We start from the raw sequence: 16,296 nt of genomic DNA on the forward strand, positions 1-16,296 counted from the left end.
GCGGTATATTTGGTGGTGTCGTAGACCGTCGGAGTGAGTTTCCCCCGGGATGTTGTCCCTCGTCCAGCCCACTTTGTCGAGCTCTGTCCGCCTGACTGAACAGGTGAAATGCTCAGTAGCCTGGTAACATTAGTGACGCTCTGTGAAACTAAGGAAGTCAGAGCGACGTCATTCTATTCTTTTCTATTTCAAACAGACCTTTTTAAAAGCAGATCCTCTGTATTGTCATTGTATGGCTAAACAAGCACAGGTGTAACAAATAACATTTATGACATTGTTCCTTTTAGGTGTGTCAGTGAGAAAGCATCCGTGACAATAAATGGAATGTAGCCATTATTAGCGCTATTAATTCAACAACGATACGAGTATCTAAGGATTATATTGACTCAGAGTCCACTGTGAGAAAGAGCTCTCCCCCCATCTCTCTTACAATCACACACACACGTACACACACACCCTGAGGCTCAAATAGAACCAGTTTCCAGTGAAAGGTTTGCACTGTACTGTGTTGTATCACCCACCATGTTCGCGGTACAAAATGCAAACCAAGACTCTATTTGTGTAAATTACAACGAGGAAATACAGTAACTGTTGGTCACTACCTCTGCAGTAATGTGATGATAGCAACGTAATAATGATATGATAATATCATAGAGAGTAATAGAATATTCCATAATTTTGCAGGGGGACACTATTTTGTCCAGAATTAGAAAATAAAAGATATTTCTGAGTCTTATCATAATTTAAAATATTTTTCTAATCAGTCCCAAGATCTATTTAACACGGTATTTCTCATTATTCAAAGCCAACACAAATATGATATGCGGGTAGCCTACATGGTGGAGAGGAGTGGACTGTCATCCAATGAGTTTTACAAATTGCATCTTGCAAATGCCTAGCAGTAATTCTAGCCGAAGTGCACAATCAATGCTTCAAAGATACACGCGTTTGCTATGGCAGCCATCCAGCACATGTGCATGCATATGAGTTATCATTGAGTGTAAACCTTTACCCCTTCAACATTCACTCTCACACATAACAACTATGTGTTCCTACATCAGAACAATAGTGTGACTCTGTGACAAACAGCCCTATGAGAACAGGTCTTTCTCATGTATAGTTCTGCACTGGGCAGGTTTATCTCTCTAGTGACCTCAAATGTGCACAGACAGATGGTCACGCAATGATACAACTCTCATCCAGACATCCAGCAAAAATAACCAGTGAAATATGTACTCCTTTCTTAGAAGAGGATAGACTGTGAACCTCAACATCCTGTGAGCCATATATTGTAATTTCTACATCAGATGTTTGTTTGAAATCAGCTGAAGTGCAGGCAGCTAATAACTTGAGAGGGAAGGCAGGAGATGAATAATTTATAAGCTTGTACATATAACATCTTTTTACTATTGATCAGATGCTTTGTGAAATCTGCTTGTGCACAATAAAAGCAACTGTCATATACTGTGAAGCAACAACAACAAAATATTCTAGAAAAGACAAAATGGCTGAAAAACCTGTGGACATTCTCAGGGCATGTTTATCCATTTAGTTCCCACTGAGCTCTCCCTTTCTCCAGACACAGATCCAATCATAATGGTTGTGGTGTCTGGGGAACTAATTAAGAGCTCTTGTGACGAGAGTCAGTCTGAAACAACACAACTTGATATCAGTGCTGGGGTCACTGAGCACTCAAAGGTCAACCTGACCTATGGACAACCCAGCTGAAACCAGAGCCGCTAAACTGCTAACCAGCAGATGCCTGCAAGGAACACACGCACATATGAAAGAAGGCACCCCACGGGAATGTACACACACACACACACACACACACACACACACACACACACACACACACACACACACACACACACACACACACACACACACACACACACACACACACACACACACACACACACACACACACACACACACACACACACACACACACACACACACACACACACACACAAGATTCTCAGTCACACAGATCCTCACATGATCTTTTTGCCAGCAAAGACTAATTTAATCTGCAGTTCTCTCTGTTATATAATTTAAACAGATAACATTTGAGACTCACTTTTGTGAATAAGTTAATTGCAATAAAATAACTCAACAATCCTTTAGAACGACCGCTTGTTGTCTCCCTCTGAGGACGGCCATATCAAATGCATGGTGTACTAATCGTTCCTCACATGAACAGTGTAATGTAATAATTCTGACATTGACTCACATCAATGTTTTATTTCTTGCAGAATTTTGCTCATAATATCAAATGTTGCTGCACATAATCTCTCTCTCTCTCTCACACACACACAAACACACCTGCATACAGTGTGAAATTTGAGCAGGCAGCATCCCTGCAGAGTATATTTGCATTGCGTAATCAGAACTGATTTACATGCATGTGGATGCACCTTGACAAACAAAAAGCTTCATGTAACAAAGTCTAACCCTGAAACACAGTGTGTACTGTGTGTAATATAGTGCAGCACAAATAAGAACCTACAAATCAGACCGTACGTATGGAAATTACTATTGATTTATAAAATACAAATGGTAATTATTCACCAAACACTCTGGGCTGGGGTGAGCTGCTGTCAAGGCAACACTCCCTCTCCATTTGTAGTTTCATTGTATATCAGCAGAGAAATGTGTCCTTGGGGGCGTCGACACAGCCACAGTGGGGATACTTAATGACATTCTAGCACTTTGTGTGATGAGCTGAACATTCTGTGAGGTTCAACTGTACTCACACTGGGGACACAATGATCCACCGCTCCCTGGTTTAATAGACACATGGCTCAGCACTAAGGAGTTAACGTAAAGCTCTCCTTCTGTGTTTGTTAGCCAAACAGCAACGTTCAACACATATCTGTATCAAGTTCATATCCAGGATAAGATTGCATGGAGACTAAATGAACCCGAGGATCTTTCATCGGGTGTTTACATGCTCCTTAGCTGAGACAAGGTTAACAGTTGGTTCTTTCTTCTATTTTAAAACATGTGACATAAAGATCCTCCTGTTCTTCAGAGATAGTCCATGTTTTAGTAACATTTCCAAGGACTGCTTATTGTGACAAAATTGGTCAAAAGTAGACATATAGTGTTAGTTCTGTTCAAAACCATATCTGTACCATACCACAACAACATTTTAAAGTTGTATTAAACTATAAGTTTTATTATACTATAAATGCAAATGTTTCAGTCACATTCATGTATTTGTAATGTAAACAACAACTAGTTTTTCACCCTATTGTATACCCGGGTGTCATATCTTCAGATTGTTCCAGCACTGGTTTGAAAATGCAATGATATAATTCTCCACAGGTAGGCATCAACTCTCTGTTTCCTGCACTTTCATTTTGAGAGCTATGGTGCTTCACTGACACACAGTGGAGGAACATTACAATAACATGTGTAGGCTAATAACCAAATGAACATACTCATAACATCACATCCATATTTAAGTTGTGCATGTCTATTTACACCAAAACACACAGATGTACATACCTGCATCTCCTGCTCAATGCGTAGTCTCTCGTGACCCAGCTCCTCCTGATAGAACTGCGTGTTACAGAGAAGACCACAATGAATAAGAGAGGACAACTATATAACTTTACTTTACTTTAATCACAGATTTCTTCAGGCAACACTGCGTGCGTGCGTGCGTGCGTGCGTGCGTGCGTGCGTGCGTGCGTGCGTGCGTGCGTGTAGTTCTTGTGACTAACATGAATAACAGGTAAACAGAGGAACACGGCATGTTGTCATTATTATGACGTTGTGAATGTAAATTATAGTATTTGGCAATTTCAATTTGACTCTTTGATGGCCACCGTTCAGGCTTATGGTAGTATTTACCTCCACATCCTTCTCTTTCTGTAGCACAGAGGTAGAGAGCTCCTCCACTTGAACCTCCAGCTCGCCCACCCTGTGCGTGAGTGTCTTCTTCTCACCGCTCAGCTCTGAAATGAGGGCGTCCTTGGACCGAAGCTCTTTCGTCAGCTCCTCTATCATCCTGCTCACATACACAGAGTTGCATTCAGTTACACAGGGAGGAGCTTAGCTTTCTGTTTGGCAATGCTGAGGCCTTGGTATCATCGTACCTGTCTTTGCTGGTGTTGGATGGGGACAGGATGCCAGGGGGCCTCCCATCCTCAGGTATATCCTCCATGGGGATGTCAAGGGAGAGCAGGGAGGCATGGGAGTGGGATCCAGCGAGCGAGGCCGTGCGCTCAGCCTCGCTGCGAGCTAGCTGGGCTTCCTGGAAGACGCACACACACACAGAAATAGGGTTGAATTGTAAATTTTGGGGTGCAGTGGGACATTTTCACATGCAAAGGGGAGTGGGCCAACCTCCTGCAGGAGCTGGATCTTGGTCTCAAGCACTTGCTGCATGTGGTCGATTTCCTGCTGTCTCTCCCGACAGCGTCTCTGCAGCTCCGCCTCATTGTGATTGGTTAAGCTCTCTGCTGTCGTGCTATCAAACAGAAGTAAAGAACATCACCTCGTATGTGAGGTATCACTTTCAATGAAGCATAAATCAACTCTGCATGTAGAAACTATAATCAGAATTCATCAGCGGTGCTTTCCAGGGGCACGAATGAGAGCCAAGCTATAAACTACTGTATATGATGTCATCACCCTCCTGTCTCCTGCTATGTTGGTCATAAGATTCCTGACACAAAGCAGTGAGTGAGTGAGTAACCACAACCCTGCATGTATTGTGTAGTATGTGGGGTTAAGATATGAGGACATCTTAATGCAGATGTTAAATCTATACATGCAAAAAACACAACATGAACATAAATACAATGAATTCTTCTTCGAGCACAACAACAACTGTGCAGCTCATGATGTAAATGCTTCTCCCTCTCCTTGGACTGCAACTGTCTTAGTCAGTCGACAGTGCATCCCAGAATTCCAGCTCCCAGAATGGCGCCGCCACACTGTCGCCACGAGTCTTGGCCTGGTCTCCCTCTATATACGTTTTTAACTTAGTCCGTCCACCACATGCAACAGCTCAAATAACTGGGATATTTTGAACCAGTCTGAGTAACGCCTCTGTCCCCCAGTTTCATGGACAAATGTCCATTAGGTGACGTTAAGCCTCAGAGGACAGCCTAAGCTCGGTGCCTTCTGCAAGTAGTCAAAAGGGAACGTTCTGTTCACAAGAGCAATGTTTTAAAAGTGTTTTATGGTCACTTAGTCATATAAACCAACGCATGCCACAGAAAAGACCTCAATGTATGATCCAAACCCTCTCAGAGTCTCAGCCATCTGCTCACATTTACCATAATTAAGACTGTAAGCAGTTTTGTGATTGACAACCAGAACATAGAGTGTGAAGAATATTAAAAGTATCAAGCAGCAACAGCAAATGTAACCAGAGACCAACAATAGCAGCCAATCAATCTGTTTGCCAACCAACATTACGTTCCTCCAAAAGTTTGTGTTTATGAGGTGGACACCAAAGAGGCAGAGTTGCAATGTTACCGTGCCAACAACCCAGGAGAGGCTCCACCTTTCTCCACATCTACCTCCACCACAAACAGCATCTACTGGCAATCCACGACCTCATCCAAACCTCAGCTTCAACTTCTCCTCACGCATGCACGCATACACACAAACATACATTTATAAAGGTGACACAAAACATTTAAAGCTTACTGTCAGTGTTGCATGATGAAGACATTATTGGGACTTACAGGGCTTTGTCCAGAAGCTGCTGTTTCTCATGGAGCTCCTGCTTCAAGCTCTCTACTTCCACTTTCAGCTCGATGTTCTGCAAAAAGGAGAAGTGATGTTAACCGAACATACCACCCATCAACAGCATTTTTTCTTTTCTCATTGTCCCAATGATATCAACACCACAGCTGTCAGAATAAAGCTGTTGTTCATATTAATGAATTACGTTGTAAGCGCACACTTCTTCTTGTCCCCATCTTGTTTTATTTACTTATTTTAGTCTTTTGTATACACGGTTGCCCATAAAGTTGGAATGATTTTTTATTCCAACTTTATGGACAACAGTGTACATATATATACTGTTGCCCATAAGGTTGGAATATTTGTTTATTCCAACTAAATGGGGGACCATGTAAATTGGTAGAAATTAGCATTTTCCATGCATTCTCTTGTGAGACAATTATATGACTAAAATACTTTGTCACCAATATGACAATGTAAACAACTAAATTAATTAGTTTTATTACAAATCCGAGTTAAGTTTGGGTTCTGCTTTGAAGTCACACACAAAGTCATATCATTGCAGATTTATGTTTAAACAACACAACAATGACATGGAGTGGCTACCAACAAGTCTGCAGCAAATCACAAGACTAGTCTTGTTTTAGTGAAGTACAACATTTAATGTCATAAATCTCAGCCAAAAGATCCTGAAAGCATCTGAATGGTTGTCTATGGTCTAAAAAAAACCTGTGATCCTGATATGCCTCACACAAGCGCATAAACACAAAGTCTTTGGTGGAGGTAACACTGCCACACTAACCACCTTCATGTTGTTGTAGCAGTGTGTCAGTGAGGTACTACCTCAGTAGACATCACCACAGTATCTATCTGTTTTGCCATCTTTCCACATAATCGTCTCCTCTGCTGTGTGGATCAGGGTGAGTGTTGTGTATCATCAGTACACAACATCTGACGCTGCTGTCATGGCTGATATATTTAGACCAGGAGAATCCAGGGCAGCTCAAACACTTCACCCCAGGGGCTAAAGGCTAAACTCTACAGTTTGTTTACCTGCTAGGGGCCACTAGGGGCCTTTAGCAGCCAGTCAGGGCTCTTGAACCTTGTTATGGGACAGTGGATTTGAACCATGATAATCATGGGGCTCATTCTTTCCAGTCTGACCTTATACAAGAGGGAGAGGACATTTTATCTGTCCTTCTGTCTGCTGGACCTTATCACATAGCAGCTATGATCTCTTTTATCACCTTTATCGCAGCAGCTTAGCTCACATTGATTTCAACAGATGGACCTCTTTCTCTGTGTCATTGATCATTCATGGGGGCGGCAGTAGCTCAGTCCGCTGGGTAGACAGCTGGGAACGGGAGGGTCGCCGGTTCGAGTCCCCTGTGTCTACCAAGTAAGTAGACTGGTGAGTTGCCAGTTTGCCTCCAGGGCACCGCCGAGGTGCACATGAGCAAGGCACCGAACCCCCAACTGCTCCAGCAGGCCCCGTAGAGTGTCTACCCTGCACCCCCTCTGTAATGCATATGTTTATGTGTGCGTGTGTGTGTGTGATATGAGGGGGTACAAAATTGCATGAAATTTTCTGTGAATTGCATGCAACATAATAAAATAAAGTATCTTTAATCTGTAGTGCGTCTGTTAATTTCACTCTTACACTGTCAGTCTCTCTGACTTTGTCTCTGTTTCTTCTCATGCACATGTTGACCTTGCCCTGTCACAGCAGTGGACTGTAAGGTCACCATGTGACACTTTCTGAACATAACACACACTGTAAAGACCTGGTGTGTATCTGCAGAAGTCTGAAGCCGTTCTCATTGTCACGAACATAGGAAGGCACCACAAGTACTCACACCCCACATTCATTTCACACATGTGACCAGAGCACAAACTGAGAGGCAAGAAACGGGGCTGACAACACAACCCATTTATATTTGAACATAGCTAATGAAAGATGGGAAAGCAAAGGTAGAATGACAGGAATACATTTATATGGCTGTATAAAGCTGAGAGTGGGTGTGGAAGGACACAATCACACTTTAAAGGGTCAGAGAAGTTAACATGTGACTAATGGGACGTCAGCAGATAAGTGTTTGTAGTGGTGTCGTTGTGTGATAACAGTGTGATGTGATTTTGGAGCAGGGTGTTCCTTCAAATTTAAATTAAGCTCAGTCCACCTTTATAAAGGTCAAAAAAAGGATACTATGGATGTCACAAAAACACACTACACAGCATCAAGAGTTCATTCGGAAAAGCAGATGACCACAAGGTGAATTTGTATGCTGTAACTGTAACTGTAATGCTGTACAGCTCATATGAATAAATACTTCAAATTAAAACTGAATACCATAAGACATGGTTACGATCGATGCCAATAGTAACTGAGCCTCTGGTGATGTGGTTTACTGTAAGAGAGACATTTTCCTTTCTTGAAAACAGCTCTATATATAGATGTCCATCACAGTGCACCTGCTATTTTGGCCCCTCCAGGCTCATCAGCCCTCAGCAACAGCTCCCTCTTATAACCACCTAAAGCAGGAGGGGCTGCCGGGACTATTACGCACAAACCAAACACACCAGTAATGAGCTGATAATACTATTTACATCATGTGGTCACAACCCGTGTAGCTTATTTGTATTTGTCTATGAAGAAATATTCAAATACGCTACTTAAATTCTCCAAGTCTGCGTGAAAAATGAACATGATTGCTACTAAATACTGCTTGTCAAGTTTTGGAAAATAGAGCAAATATGAATAAGGTGTAAAGGAATACACAAACACACGTGATGATGCATGACCCGTGTCAAACATGCATATGGGTGTGATAGATAAACCAGTGTACTCAATCATCTATAAATAGAGGCTGTGGCTCTCAGTTAGATCACTATGTGCCAAAGACCAACACGACCATTCTGCACAGAGAGGACAGGAGCACTGCTGCTGTGCCCTGAGTTGGAACAAATGAGGCAACGGGGCAAAACTGAAGTCAGCCACTGAACAAAGTGACATTTAGTATCCAGTCAAAAAGTGATTAAAAGTGTAAGCACATAGATTAATACCCACTCCACATCTCTGTAGGACATGATGGGATCAATTTACTCAATCATTGCTGGTATGCAGCAATCAGTGACAGGACGGTGGGGTCAAACAGCCATGGGGCTCATATCAGAGAGTTACTGCAGATCAGTGAGGATTTGGAATATAGGAGGGAAGAGAGAAAAAGAGGTGTTTAAATGCTGACTGACTTATGTAAACAGGCAACAGCTGAAATGGGTCACCTTAGTGTATGCACACACACATACACACACACACACAAACACATATTGTACAGGCCGATGGATAGCGTAAACACATGTACAGCAAGTATGGAAATGCACATAGCACACAGTCTTGCATGCATTTACTTTCTACTCACGCTTATAGACACATTTCCACCCATCATGAGTACACGTGTCTGCTTTGTGGTCCCTACTTTGCAAATAGGGCTACTTACAATATTGTACCTTAATCTGTGCTTCATTGTTGCACACCTGTCACAAGGCATTGCACTCTTTTCCACTGGAGGAGTGGAGATCAGAGGACACAGACACAGTTAGTATTAGCTAATAAAACCACTGTCTATATCAATTCTCTTACATTTAGTTCTCCTTTTTTCTCTTTCATGTCTAATCCCAGGCCGGTTCTTTAGATTCTATAATGGGTTCACTTGCTTATTCCTCATTTCAGGAGTTATAGTATACATTTATATAGTTGGTTTATCTGATCTGCATCTGAAAGTACTTTTACATAAGCTTCCACAGTTAGACTACAGTTTTTCTCAGAGATTTTGAGTGGAAAATTCAGAAATTCACTGAAGATTTCATGAAATAATGACTATGAAGATAAACAAAATTCTGATGTAAAAAAAACCCAAATGCAAACATGTATTCAGGCACATAAGAAATATAGCCTGTACATCATTTAAATGCTGGCATGTATTTTTTTGCATACATGTAAAACCATATGGTGGATTATCGGTTTGTTGTCAGGCAACCCATTTAAACACTTTATTTCATAATAACACAGCATTTCCCTTTGTTTCTATATAAAAACATGTTTTTGCAAAACAGCAATAATCTGGATTATCCAAGTTTGGACCTAAACTTTGAGCAGACTGTTTCAACATAATGACGAGCAAATTATTGCAGACAAAGATAAACATTCCACTCCAGGCTTTTCCATGATTCTCACTATACTGGGTGGCCAGTCACTGTGACACTTCGTGCTCGCATAATACACTGTTGACAACAAAAGAGACGTCCACTACACTGTGACAGCCGACTACACATGAACTGCATCAAACGAAGGCACCTGAACAAAGAGTATGTTCATGTCACGTAAATTACATGGTGGTCTATCTAAAACAAGCACAGTTGGTAAACTATACATTTGGCTGCTCACATCAACTCAAACAGGTCAGTCTGACAGCTGGGTCAACAATGTGTAACAGTGGGAGCAGCTCAGTAAAGCAAATCCCCTCAGGGTAACACAGTCAGCAGATATCTTCAATGATTACACAAATGACATCTAGATTACTTTCTCAGGCAAAATCAATGGGTTCTAATCACTTTACTGAGTCAACCTTTGGCCCTTGAAGAGCTCAAGGGCCAGATCCTCAACATACCCGAAAGACCCGTACATGACCCCCCAAACAGGTTCCCCTTCATTTCCACATGGCTGACGAGACTCAGCTTACTCACCGTGCGGTAGACATCTTCGCTGCTCTCCTCATACTTCTGCTGTATCCTCTCCTCCAGGAAGTAGATGCGGAGCTTGAGGCTGAAGTTCTCCTTTTTCAGGTCATTCAGGTGCTGTGACAAAGTACGGTAGCCGTTAGACATGACCGCCAAAGTGCACCGACACGGCTTGACAGGTCCGGTATAGGTCAGAAAAGAACAGTAGTTTTTGACTCATCCGTATCATGGAAGAATACGGAATCCATTTTTAAAGGACAGCAACAGTCAAGTCATGTCCTTGTGTCAGAGTCCGGTAACCATTATGCTAACTCCTCCAGCAGGGCATCAAAAAGCCAAAAAAGCCAAATTATTTAAAAAAGGGCATCCTGGGCTCTAGAAGGCCATGGGGATGCCAAACACACACACACATGCACACACACGCTACAACTAACACATTCAAGCACACACACACAGGAGTGTATAGTGGCGTTTGCCACTATACAGCCCGGACGGTGAGAGATGTGGCCATGTCAGCTCCATGGTGTGTTCTGGTCTGCCCTGGGACAGGACGGGAGCTTATTTTACAAGGGGAGACATGCCTGGAATCCCAGACAGCCAGGGGAGATGGGTGGAGGAGGAGCGGGGGAAGGGAGAGAGGGAGGAGGGTAGAGGGAGGGAGGAGGCTCTGGGCTCACGGGCACTTGTGATATGACGGGAAATAACATCCCCTGCACAAATCAGGGAGCCAAAAGGCACGAAGAGGGAAATGAAAGAAGGAGGGGGGATATGTGTCCCGTCCTCTCCTTTCGTGTTGTTCCTACACTTAAGATCACAGGTGTCAAACTCAAGACCCGCGGGCCGAATCCAGCCACATCATATTATGTGGCCCGCGAGAGCAAAGAGCGTTTAAGCGTAAATTGTCCATAAACTACATTTCCCACAACGCATGTCGATTTTGTGATGGTCAGATCAGCACTTAACGGAGGTGATTTTCTGAGGATAGATTCTCTGATATATTAGTAAATGATTCATTCATGTAATGTCCGTCTGTGAACGGCTTTCTGTGCCTTACGATCTTCTCAAATCGATCTCCCCAGCTTTCCACAGCAGTATCCAAATCGCTATGTTACGTTCATTTCCTGCTTTGTACTTTTCAGTAAATGCTGCATGTTCTGGAAATGTCTTTAAATATTTTGCCTTTTACTTCTCTTATTTGTTCTAATTTCTCTTTAATTTCTCTCCATTTAGCAAGTACATTATTATTTATTATTATTATTTCTCTCCTGTATTGTTTTCAGTGAAGGCAAATTGTAACTGTCAAGGCAGAATTAAACTCTCTATGTTCCTCCAAGACTTTTTTGGAGTTATCCACGGATAGCGAGTCAGTTCAGTTCACATTTCTACACAGATGTGGAAATGTATGTACATTTAAAATCATGCGGGGGGCGAGAAAATATTGTTAGCTACAGAGGGGGGGCTCTTTAGAAAAAATTTGGGAACCACTGAGTTAAGAAATTTCAGGTTGTTTATTATATGTTTTGTAAAAAGATAGTAAATGAAAGTAAACATTTGCAATATGAACCTGTACTTCTTTGCACTTAAACAAAGGGAAAACTTGGAGTTGTCCATTTACATCCATCTATAGGTTACTATGCAATGATTTTACTAATCCGGCCCAGTTGAATCTAAATTAGGCTGAATGTAGCCCCAAACTAAAAAGAGTTTGACAACCCTGCGTTTGGATTAACACTTTATGTGTTTCTAGACACCTGTCAACATCCACAATGACTGGACAGCTGAGTTTCTGTTCTTTCGAGCCTCCATGTTATGCAACCAGCCCGGTGACTCATCTTCATTTAGTCACTGGACACAATAATCTCAAAAACATTTACTTTTGATATTTTGCACATTGAGAACATGAATGAACCCCCTTTCTAATAACCGCCTCTGCATGCTGATGGTTTCAACAACTTGGGCTCGTGATATCAAACCCTTGAATGTGCAACGGTTTCACATTTCACTGACGATATGTGATTCACGCCACCCTGAGATGTTTCCCTTATGAGAGGATAGAGACGTGTTTCTTCCCTGTGTTCCTCCCTGAAAACTATTTCTAACTCATATTGGACTAGATTACATTAACATTCAGATCAATTTTGTCTTTCTACATCTATAGTTATACAGTCATGGTGAAATCTTGGGGAAATCGAGTCGAGATGAGAGCTGGACAGAGATGTGAGAGGAAAGAAGTTTGGATGTAATAAGAGACCTGGGATCTCTGTGCCTATTAATAGTGAGACGTCCTGGATCTCACAAAGTGGAGAATCCCTGTTCGTCCCTGAGAGAGACAAGAGGACTGCAAGAAGTAGAACGAGCGATAAAAAGGAAATGAGGGCCGTGCAAAGTCTGAATCACTTCCTGCTCTTTCTAACTTCACGGATGTGACATCACCTTAAATCAGGTTTCATTGTTATATTGAGTGCAAAGTAATTCATTCATGAAGAGACAACATGCAAACCTATTACGTCATTACTTGTGGTTTTTCTTGATGTATTCAGTGAGTGCGCCCATTAAGGTGTCATATTACATCCTGCAGCTAAATAATTCAGAGTGAGGATGTCAGCTAGACGCCAAACTGAGCCTCCACTCAACATTTAAGGGATGACATCATGTGTGTAAAGTGTTTTTAAACAACACACGTGACACACATCAGAGCTCCATCGAAGACAAAGAAATATGAGAGTGAAAATGCGTGTAAAGGTGCTTGGTGTTTATGTGGATTGGAGTGTGATTTCACCAGGTGGAAGGTGTTCAATTGACACATCCAAGAGTCGGCAGCCATGAAAGTGACTCCTGCTCTGAGGCCCGTGCTGTTTGTCAGAGAGCAGCTTCAGCTTTCGTGACTTGCCAGTGACACATGGATATAGAGTGTTTTGGAGAGAAGGAGACTGAACATAGCATGGGTGCCAGTGTCACACCAGGCCACATTCTGGGCTTTCAGAGATTCATCTGCTATTTTCTAGAATTGAGTCATAGAATTGTTTTCTTATTTTTTACACATTTCCTGTAAAAATGACTTTCCGTGTTCCTACTCTCATCCGAGGGTTTAATCTGAGGCTACTCTGGGCATGTTTGTCTGATTGGATGCACTTCTATACGAGCTAAACTCATTTTCAGCAGAAATGTGCTTCAATATCATAAAAAGGACTCTGGTTCTATCATAAAAACAAAACAAAAACAACCACTAATATCTCAATCTGTAGACTCATCGCTTGAATCCTTACTGCAGGCTGTAAGTTTAGCCGAAGAACAGCTTCCCATTCTGATCAATAATCAAGTCATATCTGTTATATCAGAGTGGAGGATGAAGGATTTTAATGACAGACCACATTTTTGGAGATTTTCATCCAGTTTGTTTCTGACCACGATACAGCAGCTTATATGGTTTGACTGCCTTGTTCAAGGACACTTAAGAGATGATTCACATAGAGGATCTTAAATTTAGTTCAGGGCGGTCTCCCTTCTGCCAAACATTAAAAGGTCCATTTGATATAGTTGTTTTATAAAATGTGACTGGTGTTGGTCCAAAGCCCAGAAATAGAGCAGGAGAGACTGATGAGATGTTGTAAAATGGGCCAAACTGCAGCCAAAGGGAGAACTTAAAAATACCAGAAAGGTTTAAGGGATTTTCCATCATACTCTGCAGGTGTTCTATTCAACATTTCAAAAGTATGAATCGATATACTCTTTATTTCACCTACAGACTGTGATCTGATCCTGTATTTGGGACAGTTCATCACAGACAAGCACTTATGAAGCCACAAGAGGGCACCAAAGATCACACTTATCAAACACCTCAAAGGACAAAAAAACAAGCCAAAGTAAAGGCTCACCTGTTCAAATTGCTTGAGTGTGTGGAGCTGAAGAGGGGGAGAGTTGTCTGTTTCATCACTACACAAATCTGAACAGAAGAAAGAAGATAATATCAAAAATTAAGGACTCATTACATTACATTATCAGCCAAGAGTAGTTGTAATGCAAGCTTATGTTTAGGAATACCTGTCATGAGACCTGTGCTCTTTGATGATGTCTCCGCTTCCACAGCACTGCAGAAACAAAAAAACAGTCAGAATGGGACACACACACACACACACACACACACACACTATGCAGCTACAGTCTCTCTTTGTAATCCTATAACAACTGAATGCTCTTCCCAAGATTAAAAAGACACTGAAAGCTTTTCACAGTAGCAGCCTGATCTCATTTGCACCTCTGTGGGGGATTGAGGGTCATCAGGTGGTGTCAGGGTCCCAGGGGGGGTAAGTCAAAGGTCAATTCAGCCTCTTACTCCATTACTACCACACATGGGTCAAACCTACCTAGACATTGCAATCATTTGATTATTATCTTACTTTGATTGCAATCAATCAATGCTTTGATACTTTTACAGCTTGAACATGACAATAAGTAGAGGCACATTCACAAAAAAAGACACACTCAGTAACTCATTTGACATATTTCTACTACAACCATGGCTACTACTACATCTACAGTTACTACCACATTCTGTATCTCCACAATACAGCCATGCTCTCCCTGTCAGGCTGCTAAATTCCTCAGACAGTTGTTGTTGGGTCAGAAAAAGTAAAGACAGCTGCTTTTGCATACCAGAGTCAGCAGTACCAGGTGCTTAAATAGTCTACCTCGCCTAGTATTATCATCCTGGGTCGTGGGTATCATACTCATCGTTATTGTGTGTTATGAGAGGTGGAAGGAGTACTAAAACCCGAAACATTGTGCATGTAATATTGTACAAAGGTAAATATAAATATTTTTAGGAGGGAAATGTTCTTAGAAATAACATATAATCCACAAATTGTGAGGTTTATTATTGTGGGATCAGCAAAAGAAAGGGGGAAATACTGAAAGAACAAAGGAAAGGAAGCGGGAAGAGGCAAGAAATTGCACAAGGACGCAGTGAGTAAATAAGATAAAGACACATGCAAAAAATACTAATATAAATAATAATAAAAATATAGGGGAGGATTGAGGTAAGGAAGCAGGTGAAGAATGTAGGAAAGAGGGGGGCGACAGAACATTATTTCAGTTGTAATTGGCGTTTTTTTATGTTGAATGTAATTTCAGAATCTACTTTGGTATCTCACACTAAAGGAAAGTACTAGAGTCAGTGTGTCTCTTTCTGTAGTCCATTTATACTCGGTGTCCCTCAGGAAGGACTCTGATGCTTCAGCCTACATGAGACTTGGGATAGATGATGGATTTAAAAAGGAGTCACCACCACCCACAGTGAGAAAACGACACTTGCTAAAAATCAATCCCCTTAATAAGCAGCACGGAGGGTTAATCACACGCTATTGTTCCTGTTGGTGTCAAACTGCTCTCTCAGCATAGAATCCACGGTGGAATGTAATGTAACCATCACCATCAGCCTCCTCCCGGGTCCTACCGCCTCATGCAGTAGATACAGCACTATTTCAGAGTATATTGCAATGTAGGCCAGATTGAGCCCAAAGGAGCGCGTCCTCGATCACACACTCAGTACAGACATCACTGACACACATGCGGAACTATGACCATCACAAGCCAAGACAGTGTCAAAGTCAGGCTTCTATATTCACAATGACCCGAATAGCGGGGAGCAGCGATCCATAGCAGCATAACAGATGCAGTATGTGCACCTTGGATCACATCCCCCGTCTGAGCTATGTGGAGAAGAAGGCCGTAAGTGGATCGGGGAAACGCATTGTTTTAAGGAAGAAGCTGGAAAATCGCACAACAAAGCGGCATTACAAGAACCAGGTTTGCAGCCCCATCGTGTTCCTCTGCGGTGTCCCTAACATA

At 42.0% G+C, this 16,296-nt stretch overlaps 1 protein-coding gene across 1 annotated transcript; it reads right to left on the bottom strand.

Moving 5' to 3' along the window:
- Positions 1–1,747: 1,747 nt before the first annotated feature.
- Positions 1,748–10,596, bottom strand: LOC142994101 (myomegalin-like). Its single transcript, XM_076144775.1, has 7 exons — positions 10,456–10,596; positions 5,712–5,788; positions 4,360–4,483; positions 4,110–4,267; positions 3,865–4,021; positions 3,517–3,570; positions 1,748–1,762 (listed from the first exon to the last, which is right to left on the bottom strand). Exons 1-7 carry the CDS (start codon positions 10,594–10,596, stop codon positions 1,748–1,750), a joined length of 726 nt encoding a protein of 241 aa, XP_076000890.1.
- Between the last annotated feature and the right edge of the window lie 5,700 nt (positions 10,597–16,296).

Source organism: Genypterus blacodes, unplaced genomic scaffold (genome assembly GCF_046128005.1).
Source record: "Genypterus blacodes isolate CSIRO-AG114 ecotype Tasmania unplaced genomic scaffold, CSIRO-AGI_Gbla_v1 ptg000029l_1, whole genome shotgun sequence".
NCBI classification, from domain to species: Eukaryota; Metazoa; Chordata; class Actinopteri; order Ophidiiformes; family Ophidiidae; genus Genypterus; species Genypterus blacodes.

Coding starts and splice junctions, on each gene's coding strand:
- LOC142994101 (XM_076144775.1), bottom strand. CDS start 10,596: ATGTCTAACGGCTACCGTACTTTGTCACAGCACCTGAATGACCTGAAA. Junction 5,789..10,455: donor GCGAAGATGTCTACCGCACG/GTGAGTAAGCTG, acceptor TCCTTTTTGCAG/AACATCGAGCTGAAAGTGGA. Junction 3,571..3,864: donor AGAAAGAGAAGGATGTGGAG/GTAAATACTACC, acceptor TGTAACACGCAG/TTCTATCAGGAGGAGCTGGG.